General features: G+C 35.4%; 2 protein-coding genes and 1 long non-coding RNA gene across 3 annotated transcripts; 2 read left to right on the forward strand and 1 right to left on the reverse strand.

Annotated features, from left to right (window-relative positions):
* Positions 1-3,695: 3,695 nt before the first annotated feature.
* Positions 3,696-5,120, reverse strand: LOC136804675 (uncharacterized). Its single transcript, XR_010846289.1, has 2 exons — positions 4,718-5,120; positions 3,696-4,519 (listed from the first exon to the last, which is right to left on the reverse strand). It is a non-coding gene; the product is annotated as an uncharacterized lncRNA (long non-coding RNA).
* Positions 5,121-8,983: 3,863 nt separating this feature from the next.
* LOC136804654 (uncharacterized) lies at positions 8,984-12,395 on the forward strand. The gene is made up of 3 exons (XM_067061258.1): positions 8,984-9,079; positions 9,672-9,973; positions 11,129-12,395. The coding sequence occupies exons 1-3, from the start codon at positions 9,008-9,010 to the stop codon at positions 12,309-12,311; spliced, it is 1,557 nt and encodes a 518-aa protein (XP_066917359.1). The 5' UTR covers positions 8,984-9,007; the 3' UTR covers positions 12,312-12,395.
* A 6,576-nt stretch (positions 12,396-18,971) lies between these two features.
* On the forward strand, positions 18,972-22,477 carry LOC136804673 (uncharacterized). The gene is made up of 2 exons (XM_067061282.1): positions 18,972-20,595; positions 21,257-22,477. Exons 1-2 carry the CDS (start codon positions 19,773-19,775, stop codon positions 21,262-21,264), a joined length of 831 nt encoding a protein of 276 aa, XP_066917383.1. The 5' UTR covers positions 18,972-19,772; the 3' UTR covers positions 21,265-22,477.
* The last annotated feature ends 1,266 nt before the right edge of the window (positions 22,478-23,743 follow it).

A 23,743-nucleotide genomic window follows, 5' to 3' on the forward strand; every position in this document is an offset into this window, starting at 1 on the left:
CTGAGTATCAAAAAATATATTAACCCTGAAGACAAATAATAGAAATTTTATCGCACATGTGTCAATCTATGTACAAAAAATCAAAGATGAAGAGCAAATATTACCATACTAGCCATAATTTTCATTAAAGTGCCACCGCAAAAGAACGATCAAATAAGTTGTTGAATTTGGAAAGAAATGTTACTTACTTCTGTTAGAATGGCATCTCATCTGAAGCTAAATTTAGTCTACAAATATTAGCAATTTGTGTCCATCTCATGCATATCTTTTTACAGAGATAAAATAAAGTTATTTATATCTGTTTTTTTGTCATCTCCTCTTTTATTACCAAAATAATGGTTTGTTTATATCATACTAAACGCTACTTTACTAAACAGCCATTTTACTGTAATAGTCAAACGACAAGTTTTTGAAAGGATAAAAATTTCTAATTTGCGTTGCTCAAGAGCGGTTAATAACTACTTGTGGTTTAAATAGGGAATTTCCCAACAAAAAAAGGAATTTCCCTTAATTCGACTCCCTGAGGTAATAAAAAATAACATATAGAGCTTTGAAAATGGGTAATCAGATCAAAACAAATCCGGAAAGGTGTTTTTAATGATGATAAAACAATAGAAATACAGTCAAGCTAAGAATGTTACCGGTACACTATTTAACCGGAACTAAAATACTGAAACACGCGCGCAAAATTATGAGATGTTTGCCCAACTTCCTTATGCGTGAAGCTATGAATGCCATCCTCGGAAGCTTTAGGCTTCCTGCGGTGGCAATTAATGTCTAGCAGACTGTATCAGTATGCAGTTTACTATTTACGAATTCCCTAGAAACCTCCAAATGTAATTGAAATGAGTTTATTTCGAAAGAAATCTTTTATATGATCCAGGCACGACGCAACGGGTACGGCAGGTACGGCGGCCGCCGTACCAGATTTTCACAAAAATACCCGAAGTTTTCCTCTTCGTCGGTAAAATCGCTACAAAATTGCTTAAATTTCCTCATTCGCCGTACCAGATATAAAAAGCTTCCGTCGTGCCTGTGATCCCCAAATGTATAACTGTAATTACTAAACTCTTAATTATGGAAATGTCACTTTAATTGAATCAAAATAATAGGCAGACTTTATGTTATGATTCTCTATCACTGACTCTTTTTACAAAGCATTGATGACTTTTTGTAAGTTGTGTTTTCAACGACGGGAATAAAAATATCAACTTTGAACCTCATCCGAGATCTTGGATGGTCGTCGTGGTTACTTTTGTCTTCGTTGATTGCGCGCTGAATAGAATCTCGATTCGTCGGCACAGCGTCAATATATGATTTTGACCTGTGCTATTCACGGTATTTTTAGTGGGCAAAGTCTTAAAATGTTATTATAAAAAACGTGTACAGTATATCATTGATCTTTAAACTTGCGGAATAAATTAATTAAATTAAGGTATCATTGGTGTGATAACTGGGAGGTCTAGTGCATAGAACCTGAGTAGAAACTACCCAGTTGACACACAACGTTGTTTTAACGTTCAAATAACGTTATTTGGACGTTATGAATGTCACATGGACGTTATTTTGACGTTGTGTGCCGTCTGGACAAGTTTATTTGTGAATAATGTGATGGAAATTTGAAACAAAAAAGATTATTAACCCAATATATAAACATCTTTACTTTAGTAAAAGGAAGGTAGTAAGGTTACTGATCTTAATTGCAGACGGGGAGGTGGCGGTGCAGTGAAAGTGGGCCTTGTCAGATATGAAGGTTTGGTAAATTTGAGACCCTGTCAGAACAAAAACTCAACAACAAAAATTTCCCACTTTCACCCTGTAGTGGCAAAAAACGACCGAAATGTTTTCTAATTTCCGCCCTGAAAATTGTCCAAAATAACCAAAAGTCGACCCTATCAGATACACATCCTGAAAATTAGTAAATTAGGGACCCTTTCAAATACCTTTAAAGCTATAAAAGGAACCCTGACCAGCAGCACATCCCCATACCCATTTTTGCCTAAGTGCCTCACCCGGGAAGGGAGGCAGTTAAAACATTTTATTAACCCTTTAAGTACCAATGACGAGTATACTAGATATGGGCTATATAGGAGGCGAAGCTCTTCTGTAATGCCCAGTTAGAAACCGTAATTTTTGGTCTAACTCATAGGAATTGGATTGGGATTCATGGTCAAGCAAAAAAAATCAAAAGTGAGCTTTCCCGCCAAAAATTTGACAAAAATCCACTTTTTTAAGATTTTGACCGTTTTTTGACCATTTTTGGTCAATAAGTGAACCAAGAACCTCCAAAATTGGCCCTGCTTTACTTGATTCTGTCCTCTAGCGAATTGATTTAAAGTTTTACTACTGGGCACCTTTCTATATCATTCAAACAGTGTTTTCAGGCAGAAGCAGCTGTTTTGTCCAGTTTTTGCGCTTTTTGAAGCTCAATATCTCGAGTTAGGTACTGAAATCACCTACATAATCTTAATATTTTTACAGCTTTCAAAGAATATACACCCGGCGGGGGTACTCAGGCGAAAATGGATGACGGGTATGTGCGGACGGTAAGGGTCGGTTTTTTCACCTTTCAAAGTCTCTCTAAGGGTCGGAAAATTCAGGATTTTTAGGAAATTTTTTGATTTCCAGAGAAAAAATTGTAACAAAGTCTCTCTAAGGGTATGACTTTTTTCAGAAATCGAAAAAAAAAAATTAAAAAAGTCTCTCTAAGGGTCACCTTTTCAGCAAAATTCAGTCTCTCTAAGGGTCGGTCCGCACATACCCCTCATTCGTCAACCCTAGTACCCCCCCCCCCCCGGGAATATACAACAGGTTTCTTGTTTCTCAAGCTAAAATTTGCATTAAATTTTGACCCTACGACTTTGCCTGAGACCGTCATATTTGTCCGAAAATCACACCAAAGTGTCCGAAAAAAATTGGCACCCAAGTTATTTTGATTCCCCTACCCCTTAGATTTCCAAACATTTATAGCAAGTGCTTTGATTTTACAAATTCCCCCCTACTAGGGTTTCGATGGCTAGTTCACGAGATATTAAGGATAATACAGGTCAGATCATTTAACATTCATTCAAAATTCATCGATTATTCACATTTGGAGCTGTTGGATCTTTGGTTCTTAACTTTTTGAGTTTTAAGCCTTAAAATGTTATTAACATGTTCTTATTTTTCGCCATTTTGTACTTTGTTGCTCATCTCTGAGGAACTATGACTAATAGATCAAAATATTCACTTATCAGTTTTATGTGGTTAGTATGTTTTAATCGATTAAAATCTGTACAAAAGAAAATATTTTAACCGAAAAAAACCGCATAGATAAGAAACTTTGCATTTAGCTTGCTGTGTTCGTTGAGATAAATTAGCGAGGTTAAGCAAGAAGCTATCTATTACGTACGGAATCTATTACGTGAGTTTTTAGACTGGATCCCAGGCGTTTTAGCCTGATTCCTAAATCTTCACGGCATAGAAAAAAAAGTGGTTAAGCAAAAAGGCGATCTATGACGTATGACGTAATGTTTATTTTTCCGTATCTCACTTTCGGCCCCAACTTATAAAATTTTATTTTTCTTTCTTTCTTTTCCAGCTTTCTTGTTGGTGGTTGGTCTATAAAATCCCCTTACTTTCAATCTTAATCTACTAAGTTTTTTCCCAAGACAAATGTTTTCACAAAAATTAAAACAAGACAAGCATAGTCAGAGTTTTCTCTGTATTACTTTTACTATTTTTATTCAACATTTTTATAAACAAAAAATATGTGTCTATAACTTATCATTTCAATGAATTCTTAACATTGCAATAAAGATATATAATTTCATAATTTCATTCCTAGTTTACATAGGTACCAATCATAAATTACTGCTTTATTTATAAAGAAAAATAATCTGTAAGAGCATAATGTACAGTCTGTCATCCTTATTTAGCTGCATTTCTATATGAATGCTTCACCATTAGCATTACCAATAAAAACACTCTTATAATAAAGTGTGCAAACCAGGTCTCGAGTTTCATATCTGGCAGGTGTTCCTTCTTCTACTTCTTTGCATTCCAAGATATCAATATCACCTTTTTAGGAAGGGAGATGTCTCTTTAGAATCAAACTAAACTTTCTGCTGGAACGTTATAACATAATGTCGAAGAAGTTGAAGGATGACCAGTCAATAAAAATTTTTCAGTAAAGGATTGAGAACTTAAAGCAGTAGCGGTTGTCCAGCCAGAAGATAGAGCTTTATATAATTTTTGAGAACGGTTTGAAGTTCAGCGGTTGTGTGACATCAGGTTCTTACTCAGGCTGATTTGTACGTACAATATATGGTTGATATGATGGAGAGCAGAAATTGAATCTCGTTGCTTAGTTGTAGCAGTTGAAATTGGAACAATAAATAAAGATTTCTTCTGTTATGCTTCGGGTGGAAGGGTAAATTTATTTGAGCTTGGCAGAGCAGTCTTTTTGGTGTTTGTTGCTTTGGGTGGGTGACATTATAACTTTGGCTTCTTCGCACTTGATGGTGGCACCACAGAAACACTAAAAAACATGAAAAAGAAATATGGTTACATGCTGTTCATTGTAAAGGTTATTTTGGATGTATTTGGACTTTGAGAGCATAAAAAAAGCAAGATAAAAAACAGACGAAAAACAAACAGACAAAAAGATCCAGAAAGAAACTTTCTGTTTGTTTTGGTTTGATAAAAATGTCAGCAAAGGTTATTTAATTACACTTACATCTTGACCTTCTTTTGAGCAATAAATTCTTTCACTTTGTTTGTATGCATCATAGTTTCCACAGATGAGATTCAAAAACTTTCTTCTGTCAGCTCAAACTTGTCAGAAGTCAAAAAAATCTACCAAAGTTTCTTTTCTGTTTACATTTTTTTCGGGTGATTTTTGATCCTAAACGATTCAGCCCAATCTCCGTAAGGTAAATTTCCCTGGATCATGCTTATATCCTAATCGATATCTATTACGTGAGATTGGAGAATTTCGCGCAATAGATCCACTCCCCAAACTATGACGTACAGGTTAAATTTCACGGGACAGAGTTAGCCTTGAGATTTGGGCGCTAGCCTGCGAAAAACTCACGTAATAGATTCCGTACGTAATAGATAGCTTCTTGCTTAACCTCGCTATTATTCGCAAACTCAGTCAAAACTTTCCTAGTCAAGTCTAAATTTTCAACATATCCGTGCAAAGAGCTTTTAGACATAATTCGTGTTTGTTAACGCTTGAACTTTTGTCTATGATATTCATAACTGTCTTTTAAGAGTTTTTAAGGTAAAAAATTTGTGATTTTTAGGTAAAAAATTTGTCAACTATAAATTTTCGACATATCTTTGACAAGTGCCTTTGTTAACATTTGCTCTTTTGCCTGCTATTGAAAATGATAACTGTCTTTTAAGATTTTTTAGGTAAAAGATTTGTTATTTTTAGGTAAAAAAACTGCCAACTATAAATTTTCAACATATCCTTGACAAGTGCCTTTGTTAACGTTTGCTCTTTTGCCTTATATTGAAAATGATAACTGTCTTTTAAGATTTTTTAGGTAAAAAATTTGTTATTTTTAGGTAAAAAAACTGCCAACTATAAATTTTCAACATATCCTTGACAAGTGCCTTTGTTAACGTTTGCTCTTTTGCCTTATATTGAAAATGATAACTGTCTTTTAAGATTTTTTAGGTAAAAAAAATTGTGATTTTTAGGTAAAAAAACTGCCAACTATAAATTTTCAACATATCCTTGACAAGTGCCTTTTTTAACGTTTGCTCTTTTGCCTGATATTGAAAATGATAACTGTCTTTTAAGATTTTTTAGGTAAAAAAAATTGTGATTTTTAGGTAAAAAAACTGCCAACTATAAATTTTCAACATATCCTTGACAAGTGCCTTTTTTAACGTTTGCTCTTTTGCCTGATATTGAAAATGATAACTGTCTTTTAAGATTTTTTAGGTAAAAAAAATTGTGATTTTTAGGTAAAAAATTTGTCACCACTAAATTTTCAACATATCCTTGACAAGTGCCTTTGTTAACATTTGCTCTTTTGCCTGCTATTGAAAATGATAACTGTCTTTTAAGATTCTTTAGGTAAACCCAAAAATACGTTGTCAAATCTGACCCAACAAATTAATAGCTCTAGGTATAATCCTGAAACACAATAAAAATTTCACAGTTTTCTTAACAGTGCTTTGGCTGTAGGGAATTTTCCCATTCCGTAGTGGAAACCCAATGGGAAAAAAATTTGCATGACGGATTGAATCTAACACTTTCTTTGATTTCGCGTTTTGCGGTTTTCGAATTCTGGTGGTAAATGTTACTTCCAATCCAGCATTTAAATGAAAACCAAGCGGGCTACGCAATTGATGTAGGAAATAAGTAGTTTATTTCCCATCCAGGACGCCCGGATTGAAAATAAAATCTATCGCTAGATTTCAAAAAATGTAGTCCTCAAAAACAAAGAAACCGCTAGATACAATCCGTCGTCATGGTTGCGGCGTTCTGGATGGGAAATAAGTCGCTTCACCTTTTCTTGCCTGGGAAAGGTTAGAGATTCTACTCTAGCCCTTCGTGTTTTAAACTCAATGAGATTCGACTCTAAGCCTTCGACTAAACCTTGTTGAATTTCATTTAACTTCTCATTTGTCTAATTAGACATATTTCAATCCGACATGCAAGCTCGCCATGGATACTGTCACGTGATGAACTGTGGAAAGCCACTATGCACATATTGTGCATTTTCAAACGAAATACGAAAACAGACAAACGAACGGGGTCTTTCAAACTGCCTCTGATCGAGGTGGGTTCTCCCTGTTTGGGGAGATTTATTGTTTGACACCCAAGTATACATGTAAACTGACGCTTATAAAGCGTGACGAATTAAATGAAGCAGAGTCTCCGCAGAGCCAACTGCGGAGGGTAAATGTTAAATGGTACTGACGAAATGAAGCAGAGTCTCCGCAGAGCCAACTGCGGAGGGTAAATGTTAAATGGTACTGACGAAATGAAGCAGAGTCTCCGCAGAGCCAACTGCGGAGGGTAAATGTTAAATGGCTGGACTGAGACAAAATGAAGCAGAGTCTCCGCAGAGCCAACTGCGGAGGGTAAATGTTAAATGGCAGACACGGACTATGGACTGATTTAATTACAGAGACTTTACTACGTAGATTTTATGGTTATTTATTTTATTGAAGAATTGATGCATCAAACACAAACCTTGCTACTACTCGTGCTTTGAATTCTATAATACCTAACCGGTTCTCTTCCAATAATAGCTTGGGATCCTGAACTAATCCGGGGACAAATATAAATATTGCTGTTGAGGATAATTGTCGGGAGTTACTTATTGAGCCGTAGCGGCCCGCCCGTGACAATACCATTTTACTTAATTAATATCACTTTTTAAAGGATACTGCGCGTGCTGAGAATGATTACCGATTTAATTTTACGTTTTACATTTTTGTACTTCTGAGCTTAGCGACACACTCTTTAGCAACAGTGCCCGGGGGGGATACTTAGTTAAATGGGTGTTGGGTATGTGCAAACGGTAAGGGTCGGGTTTTTCACCTTCCAAAATCTTTAAAAAGTGCGCCATGTTTGCCTTGGTCACCCCAGAGAAATTTTCCCACCACCCCACTGCGACCTTATCCGCCAACCCTAGTACCCCCCCCCCCGGGAAACAGTGACATTTTAGTATAATATGGGTAGAGTGGAATGTTTATCAAAATAAAAAAAAATTGAAAATGAAGATAGAAAATGTATAATTAATCAACACATGGTATCAATATCAAACTTTCCAAGAAAGGTGTGCTATGTTTTTCACACAAATTTCGATAAGTGTAAAACGCAATGAACAATATCTTAGGAACGAGTATTAAAAATGATCAAAACAACATTTGGGACACCTATAAATTGGCCGCCACCATCAAGCAAAATATTGTAACTGATGAAAATGTTCACCATGTTCACTGTTATGGAATTCTGAAACAGAAAGAAAGAGCAAGTTTTTCATAAGAGTACACGTTTTTTTTATATAAGAACATCCAAAAAATTTTAAGCCTTCGGATGTTCTTAACTTTTTGAGTTTTGAGCCTAAAAATGTTCTTAATTTCACCATTTTGTGAGTATTTTTATGCCATTCTCTAACAAATTGGATGTTTTAGAGTCAGCAATGCCTTAAAATGTTGGGATGAGCTGGAGTTTTTACAAAATACTTCACTAATTGTTCATTTAAAGTGATAGAGATGACGCGTTCTTTATAAAAAGTAATAAGATTCTTTTATTACATCTTAACGACCAACCAAATCAAAATGTTCTTAACTTGTTCTTAAAATTTTGGCCATCGAAGCCTTATGTTCTCATATAGTTTGTTCTTATAAATGGACGTGTATTCAATGTTCTTAACTTCTTAATTTGTTGAGTTTTATGCCTAAATATGTTCTTAACGTTTGTTTGTATTTTCACTATTTTTACGGTTTTTTGTCCATTTTCAAAAAATTAGGTGTTTTAGGGTGGTCCACAAAGCCTTACAATGCTCTTAGCTTGTTCTTAATATTTTGACCATCGAAGCCTTATGTTCTTATATAGTTTGTTCTTATAAAAAAAGTGTTTTCAGCTGAGGTAAAATAACGGCTTGCCTCTGACCATGTTCATTTTTCAGAAAATATCTGACGGGACCGTGAAATTACTAAATAAAAAACCACTTTCAGGGTTGGAATTAGAAATAATTTTAGATTATATTTAATTTGAGTTTTTTGACTACATAATCTATCAGGGTCAAATTTCGTGTGTTCAAATATTGATAAATAATTACATTTGAGGCTTTATTTTTTGAAACTGCCGTTGTACGTTCCCGTCGGCCGTCAAGGTTGGTGCTACCCGGTTTATTAGATTGAAAAGTAGTAAAGTCTCGGTAAGAAGTAAATTTTTCTTTTGATTGCCGTTACAGTTTTAGTCGGGATTTTCGAAATTGCAACTATAAATTCTATAAATTTTATTTCTAGACCTGAAATTTATTAGTTCAAGATGGCTGCCAGTATAATTCCATTTGATCCAACCATCACCCTTGGAAATGTTGTCAATCCATTGAAATTCAAGGTACATTGTTCTCTAAAAAGTGCTAGCTATTTACAGCATTCAATAAAAACCAGGAGTGTTGCTGTTGCTGTTTTGAAATAACCAGTAAATTTTTGTAGAGTGTTGGCTGCTCTCATTTTCAGCATTTAGAACCACAAGCTGTTTTTATCCTGTTCGTATTTTTTTAGAAAAATTGAGGTACTTGCAGGCTTACTACGCTGTTTAAATTGTTTTTCCTCTGATTGTCTCGAAATTCATTCATTCAATTCATGGCATCAACTGTATTAAGTTGTTCTTAATTTTCAATTTTTTGATATCTTGATTCTCGTTCTTACGAAATTGTTTTAATAAAAAAAGATTCGGTAGCCAAGAAAAAATGGGGAAAAACCCTTGCAGATGACTCACTCCGCTCACTCCACTCCTCACTCACTCACTCCACCCACTCTTCACTCTGAAGATGATAGCTGAAAGAAGGTTTTTAACGAAGACTTTGATTATTTTACTAAATTCTTTTTCCTAGTGGGAGCTTCTTAGTTTCTCAATATTGATACGTGAGATTTTAAGAACGTAAAATGAAAATTTCAAAATCAGTTTTTTCCTTTTTATAACGAAGGAACTCGAAGCAATTGGTAAATTGCAAATGGAAATTGACACAAAACAAGATCAACTAAATGGTCTTCTGGCTGGTAAAAGCAGTTTAGATATGATCATCCAAGAAGTCAAAGCCATGAAAGTTGACCTTAGTGAAGCTGAGCTGAAAGATGCCTCCAAAGCGATGGATCAAGAGATTAAGAAAGTTATGAAGGAATACGCTTTGGTTCAAATGGGAAACTTACCAAAGATTCAAACACATAAAGCTAAGATTGCCACCATTGCAGATCACGTCGAATCACCCATGGATTACAACAAATCATTGTAGGTTTACCTTAGTTGAATGAATTTTCACTTCAATATTTTTTTACGAAACGTCATTCTCTTTTATTTAGCCAAAATTCAGATTTAATAATTTAAATTATTAGGGTACAAACTTCAGTTTTTTACTTTACGAATCTGCAACAATCAAATTTTGGTACACCTGTTTTAACTGATTAGTATTACCATAGTATAAGAAAGCCGCGGCTGGAATGAGTACAGCTGAATTTCTGTTGTTCTATCTATGTCGTAAGAACGAATTTTTTTATGGTGCAGTGACAACTTCCATTGTCAATTTAATTTGACTTTTAACAAACTCCCTCGTTAGACGTAATTTTGCTCATAAACGCAAATCTCTTGATAATTCACGCATTCATAATCAAAGTAAAAGAAAAGACTCTTGATTTAAAAGTACTAGAACGTCAGAATGTCAGTGCTTTAAGAAAATTGAGTGCCTCGAAATGCCTTCCAGATTATTTTGAAAAAATCTTACTGGTATTAGTAAATAAATATTCAAGCTGCATTCTGTGAAAATTTCATTTAAAAAACAACAGTATTAAGGTGACAGCAAGCATTCAAAGTTTAACATTTGAAAATTAGTTCTTTTAATAAAATGTGTGTTATTTGGTCCTAAATTTATTTGGAATTTACAAAAATATACTTCAAATAAGGTGATAAGAGAGGACAGTGAGAAAAATTTGAGACTTGAAAAGTAATTGTTCTTCAATTGAATATTATGAACACTTTTAAGGTTAAGGATTTTGTTAGCTTCGACTTAGTTCTTATAAATCACGGAGACACAGATAGAACATCCATTAACGACAAGAACAATAGCGTCATCATTCCAGCCGCGGCTTTCTTATACTATGGTATTACCATCAATAACAACTATAATTGCCAGGAAAGCTTTTGTTAAAGCCTTGGAGCTATCACGAAAGAATACGGTTAGGTTCTAGCGCTTTCGTCCTAAGATAAGCCTAAAGTAAGTTTTAATCTTTTGGTACACGTTTTTATATAGGAACAAACAAGTCTTCGATGACCAAAAAAATAAGGTCATTTTAAGAACTTTTTTAGTCTTGAAAGATTTTTGATGTTCTTATAACAATGACGTACATTTTTCTTGACATTGAGCTTGTCCTTGCTTTTCTTTTCATGCAGGTTGAAGAAGGATTTACCAATCAGCTCGAACACAATCAAGTTGAATTCCCAATACTTCACATTCAGTCAAGAATCGCAACAAAGTGAAGCCTCCATGGCTGCAATGAAGTCATTCGTCAGTGGAGAAACCAAATTCTTAGGTGACACCATTGGTGGGAAAGTCTCTGCCGCTGTTCAACATCAAATGACCAAACAAAGAGAGCTACATGAAATCAGTGGTACTTTGGTCGTCACAGCAACCTGTACTCACGCTAATGCTGCCATATTTGCTCCATTCGTAATAGATGCAGACAAGGCAGTCCATGCTTGGAACGATACGTTCTCAAATAAGATAAGTATGCTGACAGAAGAAGAAATGAAAAAGCTGGCCAAAGAAACTGGTGAATCTGACAAACTTCATTTGGTGTCAGGTGCTACTTATGGATCTTGTTTCGTTGGTATGGTTCACACCAAGAAAACTGAATCTAACGAGGATACCCAACGCATGTTGTCCACTGCTCAATCCATGTCTGCCAATTTCGATATTGGAGCCTTCTTTGCCAGCTACTCTGGTGGGTTTGGTGTAGACTCCAGCTTCTCTAATGATCTGAAAGCTCTTTTGAGTAGCCAGATGGTGTCTTCACATGTCAGCTTGGTTTGTGAAGGTTGTATCCCTACCATCACCAGTAATAAAGTGGAACTTGGTGTCAAAGCGTTTGCTGACTTTGATCCAGCTCAGACCATGGAGAAACTGGCAACTCTCAATACTCAAACCAACAAAGCCAATGAAACAGTGAGCAGTGCTGCAGACAAGGCTCGCAAAGGAAAAGAAGTCACCGAGTTGCGTGGCAACGAGATCAAAAACACAATGGCATCATTAAGCAAGATTGATGAAGGCAAGGATAGCGTGCTGAATGTCAACTCGCTGATGTCTGGATTGGAAGATTACGTCACCCAAGCCAAGGAAGCCAAGACCGGTGTACCAATCAATTTCTTCATCAAAAGTTTGACCAGAGCTGACATTGCCAAATTATGGCTTGACAAATATGCCAGCAAAGTGCCTGAAAAAAAAGCCGCGTCCAAACCAAATCCATCAGGAGAGAAACCAAAGCCAGAGAAAGAGGCAGCTGACCCAATGGCTGGACGAGTAGAAGAAAATCTTGAAAGTGTGGGTCAATTCTCAAAAAGTTGGGACTTTCAGTGACACTATTGACGTATTGTGCAATTCTTAACGTCCATTGCATTGACAGTATCTGTACCGGAGTCTAAAAAAACAATGTACGGGGAAAAGGAATAGTGAAAAATACATTTATTTATAGATTTGTCAACGGTATTTTATGTTTTGAGAAGTAGTATACCTTATAGTAAACAAATTACTTTAATTTTTGAATTTGAAAATTGGCTTTAACCTTCTGAAAAAAAAGTTTTGGTCCTTATTTTCCTTTCAAAACCTTTTTTTGTTTTAAGTAAGTGAAATATACGGACGACTAGCATAGTTTTGAAGCAGCCTTTAAACTACACTCCTAAGTGATATTTTTATTTGAAAACAAAAGGTCATAGCTTAACAAAAAGGTCAAATCTTATATCAATTTTGTAAGTATTTTCTAATGAGGAAATACCTACCTATGACTAATTTATCAAAAGTTCTGCTGATACAATATCAATATTTTGCGGTTTTAATATTTCTATGCTGTATGTAAGGATAGACATTTACAAAAATGATTTGGAACAAATGAAAACAGCGATACTTGTTATATATAATATCCCAGCCGGCACACAACGTTGTTTCAACGTTTTTCTAACATTCACAACGTCCATATAACGTTAGATAAACGTTGAAACAACGTTCTGTACCAGCTGGGATGTAACGGCTACTCGTACACCTCTTACATGCCTTTCTTTCAAAAACAATGTCCAACTTATACCCTGAAATTTCAGCTCCACTGGAATATTGACTTTGATTTTTTCCCCACTCGGAATTCAATGTTTAAAAATTGCACTCCATAACCATTTTAACCGGAATTTTTACTCTTGGAACAATAGAGTTTCTATCCCCATTGGGTAATTTTTATACCCATTGAGGAAAAAGTTCCACCAGGGCTGTGAGACCCCCTGTTGTCTGTTTCAGCCTAAACTTTTCATTTACTCACTTGAATTTCTCATTTGGACACATAATTCATATCAGGACAGTGTCTGCCTATTTATGCTGATATAAGCAAAAAAATGTTTTTCTTTTCCTTTTTCTGACCAATCTTGCTCCACATCCGTGTCAATCCAATGTGAAAAGCTTGTAAATCAAAATTGATAAGTAAGCAAACAATCATCACTCTTATTTAAAAAAACCCTCTAAAGCAAAGTATTATGAGGATTTTACTTTGTGTATAAATTTGCTCCATACATGATACGCTATACACGTTTTTTTTTTATAAGGAACCTTAACTTTGCTCTGAGCCTGGAGTTCCTTATTTTTACAGAGAATTTCAGCCTCAAAGTTCCTTATCGAGTTCCTTATTTACATAGCTGCTAAGTTTAGATTCGCAAAAATTGGATTCCTTAAAACTTTTTTTCTTATCCTCAGCCTGAGCAGTTCCTTAACAATTCCTTATTTTTTGGACCATGTTCAGCCTCAAGTTCCTTATAAACGTGTTCCTTATAAAAAAAACGTGTAGCACTTTTCGCATTCAGGAGAACTCCAGGGCGGAGATGGGAGCTAAAGAATATATCACGAGTCCTAAGAAAAAAGTATGATCAATGATGCCTGCCTAAGATTCAAGCTTGACCTAAGGCAAAATACAGTAAACCAGGAAGTGATATTACTCAGCGTTAGTTATGCTTTTTTAGCACTCTGGAAACAGTTTTTGAAGTAAATTAAAATCACGCAAATATGAAATATTAAAATTCCGCAAAGTAATTGGACCAATTTCTCCTTCCCTGTGGCGAAACGGTATAAAAGGGGCAAAAATGAAGTGAAAAATCATCATTCTTAAACACTCTCCAAAAAGGAAAAGAAGTAAAAAAGAAGAAAGGGAGAAAAGAAGATGAAGATTTGGAAAGCTTTGCTTTTGATCACTTTCTTAGCTCTGGCTATCAATGGTAAGTCTCAAGAGCTGATTTAGCGTTGTCTTTTTTATAACCAGTAGACAACTACTACACGTATAAGAGCAAACTATATAAGAATATAAGGAATATAAGGCTTCGATGGCCAAAATATTGAGAACAAGTTAAGAACATTTAGGCTTTCCGGACTTTCCGGCTTTCCGATTTTTAAGGAAAGTGAACAAAAATTGCTATTAAACTTCTTTTCTCTTTCTTTCAGCCGCACCTTCAGCAAAAAGAACATTGTCCGATACGAAAGAAGTTGAATCATTGGACGAAGCAGTGAACGAAGTAGAGGACGAACAAACAGAAGTCAATGATGTCTCGGATGAAGAACAACAACAAGATGAAGAAGAAGATGAAGAAAAAGGTGAAACAATAATTTAAACAATCTTTTAAAAATGATGAAATTCGTCAAGCAGTGAGCTGTGGTAGCAAAGATTAATAGGGTAGAGTCTCCAACAAGTTTTCTGGTCCCTTCAGTTAACAATGTGAACCAATAAATCAACCTTCATAACTCAAAAGTTCCATAGTTGGGCCTCTTTTATGTCTTTGTTATCTTCCTCTTCACCGTATCACCAAGACCTTTTTTATCAAGAAGAATTCCAAATATTTTTCTTCCAATCGTTAAATTTGAGGCATAACTTGGTGTTTGACTTTTACTTTTGATCTCATGTAGGGCTCAAAGGGGCTTGATTTGAATCTGCTGACCACAAGAAAATTTGGATTGTTTGCATTGCATTTTTGTGTGAACATTACTTTTTTTCAATTTTTTGTATTTCTTTTTCAGACATCAAAGACCCAACCTTCCAACGATACCTAACCAAAAATTACCAAGGAAAAAGTTGGAAAAACTCTTACAACTACGGGCCAATTAGAAGCTGGAAACATGGCTCTTATGGACAACACAAGAGCTTGAGATATCGGCCATTTACCCACAAGCAATCTTACGACAGCGAAGAGAGCCAAGATCCAATCTTCTATCACTACCCAGCAAAAAGCTATCACAGCAAAAGCTCCTACCATTATGGTCCACGAAGCTGGAAATATGGCTCTTATGGACAACACAAGAGCTTGAAATATCGGCCATTTACCCACAAGCAATCTTACGACAGCGAAGAGAGCCAAGATCCCACCTTTTATCACTACCCAGCAAAAAGCTATCACAGCAAAAGCTCCTACCATTATGGTCCACGAAGCTGGAAATATGGCTCTTATGGACAACACAAGAGCTTGAAATATCGGCCATTTACCCACAAGCAATCTTACGACAGCGAAGAGAGCCAAGATCCCACCATCACTACCCAGCAAAAAGCTATCACAGCAAAAGCTCCTACCATTATGGTCCACGAAGCTGGAAATATGGCTCTTATGGACAACACAAGAGCTTGAAATATCGGCCATTTACCCACAAGCAATCTTACGACAGCGAAGAGAGCCAAGATCCCACCTTCTATCACTACCCAGCAAAAAGCTATCACAGCAAAAGCTCCTACCATTATGGTCCACGAAGCTGGAAATATGGCTCTTATGGACAACACAAGAGCTTGAAATATCGGCCATTTACCCACAAGCAATCTTACGACAGCGAAGAGAGCCAAGATCCAACCTTCTATCACTACCCAGCAAAAAGCTATCACAGCAAAAGCTCCTACCATTATGGTCCACGAAGCTGGAAATATGGCTCTTATGGACAACACAAGAGCTTAAAATACGGCCTCCGATTCAAGGGACACTACTAAAAAACAGAAATTTCAGCTGAACACAAAATTAAATGGACTTAACCTTTTCGGACACGATTTGAATCAATCTTTTGAGGGAATATTTTTTTTTCCAATTTTTCTTATTTATCTAATTAATTATGTTCTATATTGTATCTTACATTTATCTCTTGAAATATAATTCTTGCTGTGCAAACTAAATATGACATTTCTGAAATAGCGAATTAATTTTAATTGCAGGCAAGAGGACAGGTAAAGCCAAACATTATAAATGGAAACGAAAGTTCATTTGATTTCCATTGTGTCCTTATAGGACAAGGTTGAATTAAATTAAATTTGAATAATTAGTTCTTGCCGATTCAGCAGCATTAGGGAGGGGGCATTAAAGTCTATTCACGATAAGTGTGCACTCTTTTTTCTTTTACCTATAACTTTTGTAAGAATTCTTCAATCTTCATAAATTTGGTATCGTTGGAGAGATATTTGTGAGTGGAACAATTTAAAATCAAAAAGTTTTTTAAAAAATTCTAAAAATGAAGATGAAAATGAAGAAGAAAAAAATGAAGATCTTATAGAAAAGTGCTATAACTATCATTTTCACTGAAGTGAATTCTTGATCATCGAACGTCATCACTGTGAAGAAATTTCTGAAAAATAATCATTCAATCAAAAGATATCAAACAAAGTTATAAGCTGATTGACGTCTAAAAACCCTGTTTTCTGCTGTTTTCTGCTGTTTTTTGGGGTCAATCACTTATTAACTTTGTATCATAACTTTATATTGAATAAATATTTCAGTGAAATTTCTTCCCAGTGACGACCTCCTAAGATCAAAAAATCTCTCCAGTGAAAATGAAAGTTATAGTACTTTTCTATAAGATCTTCATTTTTTTCTTCTTTATTTTCATCTTCGTTTTTAGAATTTTTTTAAAGACTTTTTTATTTCAAATTGTTCCACTCACAAATATCTCTCCAACAATACCAAATTTATAAAGATTGAAGAATTCCTTCAAAAGTTATAGGTAAAAGAAAAAAGAGTGCACACTTATCGTGAATAGACTTTAGAATTTTTTTTTTCATTTTAGGTAAAGAAACCTAAATTAACTTTTTTGATTAAAAAATGGCTCTTGGGGGCAGTGGCTCCATTTCCACAAATTGCCCACACTCTTTCTTTTATCAGAACCATTTTATTTTATTTAAAAGAACATTAGGACTGTTTTTGTGTAATTTTTGAAAACGAAAGTAAAAAATTTGAAGCTGGTGATAGACTCTACTTAACTACCCTGGGTAGCAGAGACTTATGTTTTCAGGGATACTTATTCGAGCTGTGATAATCACGGCACTACTTAACTGGACTTATAGTCATCAAAGTGGGGTCTATTATACTACACGCTTTTTTTATAAGAATATCTTCTATAAGAATATCAGGGTGAAAATTGGCCAAATCGTAAGAATACCCTAAGAATACCCTCTAGGGTGAGTTTCACAGAATTTGATAAGAATACAGTCATTTTGTATTTGGTTAACAGAAAAAACTGCTTCCTTTGTTGGACTTGAATAGTCGTCTCCCCTTTTTCAACAGCACTCCATTGCAGCGGTCGGTTTGAAAAATCTCAAATCAGAAAAGACAACGACAACCTTTACAGCAATAAATTTGTTTTGAAATTAGCGCTGTAGATATTGGGTGTGTGTACAGACTAGATCTATTATCACTTGTAGATGTTTTGCCTAAACTTTGTGCTCTAATTCTGATCGAGCAATAGGGAAAATTTTTGCCAACTGTTCAATACGTGTATTTTACAGACCGGATAAGGTTTACCCTTTTAGCCTTTGAATTTTAGAATTGAAAAATGCCATTTATCAGAAATCTTGTTTTGTATGATAGGTATCTACAGGAGGAGCTATTTAGCGAAATCTAAGTCTGTCAGTCCTTTAGGCCTAAAACGTTCGGCAGATACAAAATAAGAATATAACAAGGGCTAACCAAATCATAAAACCTTGTACAATCGCCCCGGCAATGGCGTCTCTGTAACTCGAATATTCACGAGGAACACAAATTGTTCAATAAAAAAACTTCAAGTTATGGAGTAAGGTTTATAAGCAGTGGCGTTGTGGCACAGCGGAGCTTTTTTGAAGGGGCGCCGAAGAGCAAGGGGCGCCAAAAGAGAACTTTTTTAAACGCCCCGATCTTAAAAATCATACTTTATGCGCCTTAAATTGCGCCCAGGACCAATTTTACTGAGATAATTCTAAAATAATTGGAATTTTTTCCGCTCGCTTCGCTAGCAATACAGTTAATTGGTAACTTCTATGCAATCTAGCTAATTTACAAGTTTTTTTTGAAAATCTAACTGCGCCCCAAAACCAATATGCTGACAACAATATTGAAATCATATAACATCAATTTTTCGCTCGCATTACACCTTCTTTCTTTAACTTTCTTTTCACTCTAGCCATTTAAAAAAAATTGACTTTGGCCCCTCCAGAAAAATTTTCCCACAACGCCACTGTTTATAAGGCATCGTTAATGGAAGGGACTAGAAAACTTGTTGCTCGAGTTAAGGAGAAATTCGAGTTATAGAGGTTCGAGTTATGGAGACTCCACTGCATAAAAGTAGTATCACGAGAAAGAAAATTCAAACCACATCAAATTACTTAAATCTTAAGTGCATTGCACATTATGACGTGAGATAAACAATGAAATTCAAAATCGCAATTAATCGATATCAACAGCTTGTGACTATTTTTTTAATAGGGACACTAAAATCTCATCCAAGAAGCCCTCTAATATTGTTAGATTTTTGAATGTTCAGCCAGAAATTTTTATCCTTATCCTAATGTTTCAGGTTATCGAAAATATGCATGTTCTTAGCTTCTTCACATCGCTTCAGGTTTATAAGTTTCTTTTAAGAACATCTTTAATGTTTAGTTTAGTCTTACGTTGATATTCTTATATGAAAATAGTGGGAATTAAAAATAACAGAGTAAGCAAACTTGTTGTTTTAAGAAAATGAATCTCCTTGTTTTTATATGTGTGTAGTGTATTAGAGAGACTAGCAGAGTAAAGAAACAAAAAATGGCCGGTATCGCTTATAAAGAAAATTTAGCTAATATTACTGCTAATGTATTGGCTTTGAAAGCACAACCAATCGATCCGACCAAATGTACTCCAAACAAATCATTGTATCCGCAGATTCTCAATAACAGTCAAGCCACGTCAGAAAGACAAGCAAAACAGTTCAATCTGGGCAACACACATTGTACAGCGAATCCAATCGTTGCAGCCGACTTCATTCTCGAAAGGGAATATGGTGATAGTTCACTTTTCGTTCAAAATGAACATACAAGCGTTTTTATACCACCAATATTTGTTTCAAACCAATACAAACAATCTTCGGCTGCTTTACTAGAATATAACATTGACAAAGATATTGAAAGGCTTTTGGTTAATTTGAAACAACATTCACCAACGTATTGGCTGACAAAGGAGTTGGAAAGTTTTATTATTACGCAAAATGGTGCTGATTGTATTGATAAGAAGGCTTTTGACCGATGGATCTTAAACCTTCAAATTATGTATGTGGTTATTCTAGAACTGAAAACTGACCAAGTAAACCTACCATCAACAACATCGGAGTTGGGAATTTTTCTCAACTGTAGTATCGCAGCCCAGCTGGCACACAACGTTGTTTAAACGTTCATCTAACGTTATATGGACGTTGTGAACGTTAAATAAACGTTGAAACAACGTTTTGTGCCAGCTGGCAGTGCTACCTTTTCCGTCGCCTTTGAAAACACTTCTCCAGCAAAATTGTTTGGTCAATAACCTCAGGAAACAAGTTCAGCAAATGATTGAGGATAAGCCGAGCCAAGATTCAAACATCCAATGGCTTTTCAGATTGGAATTATCTAAAATTGGTGAAAAACTTGAACATTGGTTTTATGACCAACTTTTACCATTAAAAGATGACATTCTCCAGGATACAGTTGTTCTTTCATCGCTTACATTCTTGACAAACTTGAGAAAGAAAATGCATAAAGAAACTGATTTCATAATCATCGCTTGGCAAAGGAAACTCGTTATCTCCGTTGAGCTGAAAAGGACAATAGTCGATGAGAAAGTCTTTAAGCAGTTGAAATCGAGTCATCAAATCTTTGAGGAGAGACTAGGAGACCAATTAAAATCTGGTTGGACATATTTTCCGGTTGTCGGCGTTGAAAATGACAACTTCACAGTCAACAGCCAGCATTTTATCACCATGAAAACTGAAATCAAACCCTGGTTGACCAGTATCTTAAACAAATTCCAGACAGTCCAGACAACGCACATACCAAGTCCTTTGGAGGAAACTAAAGATCTCCTGAAAATGCTAATCTTTGCCATTCACGTTTCGAAAAAAGATCAACCTCCAATTACAAGCTCAACTTGGGTTGAATACACCAGCAACGCTATCGAAAATGTGTCAACCAGCCACAACATTTTGTTCCACTCCAACCAACAGATGGCAATAATGAACAACGATGATCTACGCTACAAGAAAGTGATGATTCATGGGCCATTTGGTGGGGGTAAAAGTATCTTACTTACCCAGAAGGCCATGCAATTGAACAAACAAACTGAATATGATGGAAAGGTTATGTATGTTGTTAGTGGTGTCGAATCTATGAGAGGTGAAACAAAGTACCTTCTATTCCATCGATTGAAGGTTGATCTCGAAGAAAATCTTGGAATATTTGTCGAAGATTATGATTTTCGGATGAGTGATTTATCAAATACAAAATTAATACACGTTTTTTTAATAAGAACAAACTATATAAGAACATAAGGCTTCGACGGTTAAAATGTTAAGAACAAGTTAAGAACATTTTAAGGCTTTATGGACTCAAAATCACCCGATTTCTTAGGAAAATGGGTAAAAATGGTGAAAAAATGGTGAAAATAAGAACATGTTAAGAACATTTTTAGGCTTAAAACTGAAAAAGTTATTTTTGGATGTTCTAAAAAAAAACGTGTAGACCTAAGATCTTCTATAGCGGTCACAACGCCTTTCAGTATCTTAACAAGTGTAGTACCTATAGATTTATTCAACGACCACTTTTGTCTATTACTCCAACATAAAATAAACAAGGCCTTTCTTGCGTCGGTCCTTGTTGGCGTTATTCACGGCTATAATCGGCGTAAGCTTAACATTTGTCAGTGACGGATTACAAGAGACGGCGTAAAAGGGTCTAGTCGGCGTTAATTAAGGGCCGATGAAGAGGTGATATGGAAGTCAAATTAATTGCCTTTTTTAATTACCATTGACAGCAGCCCATTTTTTTTATTTTATAGGGTTCTAAAGCGTTCACTCAGCTCATTGAAAAGATCAAATTACGTGATATCAAAGCAGTATTTGTTGATGAATGTGACGTCTGGTTACGAATTACCAAGAAACGCATAGAGCAGGTTATGCCACTCGTTGACTACTTATGGATCGTCCCATCAACTGAGTCTTTAAAGAAAGGAAATCACGAAAAATGGTGGACAAAGTTTTCCGTAGTTAATCTCAAACAGAATTTCAGGAATTCTCAACAAATTGCAAAAGCTACTAAATCAGTAGCGGAGAAGAACAATTATGCATACAAAGAAGGTATCGCAATTCCACTTGGTAATTTCCCAGCTGGTTGTGAACCTATTTTTGTGGATCTGTTTGAGGAAGCAGTGAAAGAAGCAAGGAAGCGAACAAACGAAGGTATCCTTGTGATAATTCCAAATCATTATGACATTGTAGAAGACTATTGTACGCTTTTGAATCAAGAGAACGAATACTGTAAAGCATACCATCTACATAAAAATGAATTTGGACCAGGAGAAAATCCATATGTGTTTCTTCAGGAAGGCAACGTGTTACGGTGTACCACAAACCTTATCGTTGTAAGGAAGAAATGAAGTATTTGTTGAAGGGGTGGAGAAACCACTAGCTAGAAGCTACTATATAAGAAATATGTTTCTTTTCTTTAAATTTGATGTATAATAATAGTACAATGGGCTTTTCCAGAAAAAAACCGTATACCCCCTGTTGAGGAGGTCCATCATTTTGTGGCTTGAAATGCTGTAACCCCCTGGAATTCCAGGCAATTTCAGGTTTAAACCCCTCTGGAATTCTGAATTTAGTAGGATTTAAAAGGCTACCCCCATGGAATTCCAGTTATTTTTGACAGTTTTTTGTACAGGGGGTATACGGTTTTTTTCTGGAAAAGCCCAATGTGTACTTAGCTCAAGGCTAATCAATATGAAATTGTATTTGTTAGAGGGTGGAGAAACCACTACTATACTATTAAAACTGTCACGCATGAAATTTTGAAATATTTAGATTATGATTATATTCTTCCTAAGCTTGTAAAGCAGAGAAAAGAAATAAACCTTGAATACTTTTGGTCTCGTGCCAATGGCCTCTTAGGATGTAAGACCGTTTTGTGAAATCAAATCAACCCAGCCGGCACACAACGTCGTTTCAACGTTTTTCCGATGTTCACAATGTCCATATAACGTTAGATGAACGTTGAAACAACGTTGTGTGCCAGCTGGGCAAAGTAGATACTAGAGTCACTGTTCTTTATGCAGTTTGCCGATCATTTTTATATTAATTAGCGATCTTTGTAATATTCTTTCTTTTTTAATTATGGAGGTAGGAGATATTTAGCTACTATGAACCAAATCTCCTGGTGACAAAAGAGATTTAATCCTCCAAACCCTAGTGAAAAGTGAAAAGTCAAAATTAACCCATGTACCGAGTCCCGTACTTAAAGCGCTAACTCCTGACCACTTGATTTTAAAGGGTATAAACAGAATGCTTTTTAAATAGTTAATGAAATACCTTTCTAATGGGCTCTTCCAGAAAAAATCCGTTCATGGGGGGTGGAGGATGAATTGTCCAGGGGTATTGAAAAAATACCAAAAAATCGCAATGTCCAGGGGGTAAATTCCAATGTCCAGGGATAATTTTTTGTGTCCACGGGGTTGATTTGATGTTTGTCCAGGGGTATAGCCCGTGTCCAGGGGATTAAAAATCAAAATGTCCAGGGGTAATTCATGAAAAAAATAATATATCCTCCACCCCCCATGAATGGATTTTTTCTGGAAGAGCCCAATGCAATGATACCCTAATCACTCTCGTACTCTCATGTTACAAACTTTTACACCAACTTGGAAATTTTGGATTTCAAAAAGAGTTGAAAATTCTCACATTTTTCAAAAAATGTTTCGCACTGGAAAGGTTATATAAAGATTTTACTTTTATCTACCAAACTCCTCAAAAAAAAAAAACATATTTGAACGAGGTAGAAGGCGAACAAACAATAAGGTTTCAACACAACAGCTTGAAATATGGCCTCAGATTCAAGGAAAACTACTAAAAAACAGAAATTCTAGCTTAACCTATCCACGTAGAAATTGAAAATTTAACATAGTCCCGCTGCTGAGGTCGAAAATTGTTTCGTTTCGTGATACATCTCTTAGATCTAACTTTTTTTGGTGGAAACTCGCGAATTAGTATGTGTAGATTACAAAATCGAAAAGTTTCCGCGATTTTCTAGTGCAAGTGTCGAGAAAATCGACTTAAAAGTTGACTTTTATCGAGTTAATCGATTTTAATCGATTTTCATGAACTTAACAGTTTCTAAGTCATGAGTTTTCACTTTTATGATGCATTTTGCTTTTAAATACTAAAAGCCATCAAAATATTACACTAACAATTAATTCAAGCGATGAAAATGTAGGAAAAACGGCTAAAATCGATAAAATCATCGATAAAACATCGAATGTCAACTGAAAAACTCC

This window comes from Clytia hemisphaerica, unplaced genomic scaffold (genome assembly GCF_902728285.1).
Source record: "Clytia hemisphaerica strain Z4C2 unplaced genomic scaffold, Clytia hemisphaerica genome assembly, whole genome shotgun sequence".
NCBI classification, from domain to species: domain Eukaryota; kingdom Metazoa; phylum Cnidaria; class Hydrozoa; order Leptothecata; family Clytiidae; genus Clytia; species Clytia hemisphaerica.

Bases quoted from the DNA above. Each gene is read 5' to 3' on its own strand.
- LOC136804654 (XM_067061258.1), top strand. From the start codon at position 9,008: ATGGCTGCCAGTATAATTCCATTTGATCCAACCATCACCCTTGGAAAT. The intron at 9,080-9,671 runs GTACATTGTTCT...TTTATAACGAAG, and splicing joins TCAATCCATTGAAATTCAAG to GAACTCGAAGCAATTGGTAA. The intron at 9,974-11,128 runs GTAGGTTTACCT...CTTTTCATGCAG, and splicing joins ATGGATTACAACAAATCATT to GTTGAAGAAGGATTTACCAA.
- LOC136804673 (XM_067061282.1), top strand. From the start codon at position 19,773: ATGATTGAGGATAAGCCGAGCCAAGATTCAAACATCCAATGGCTTTTC.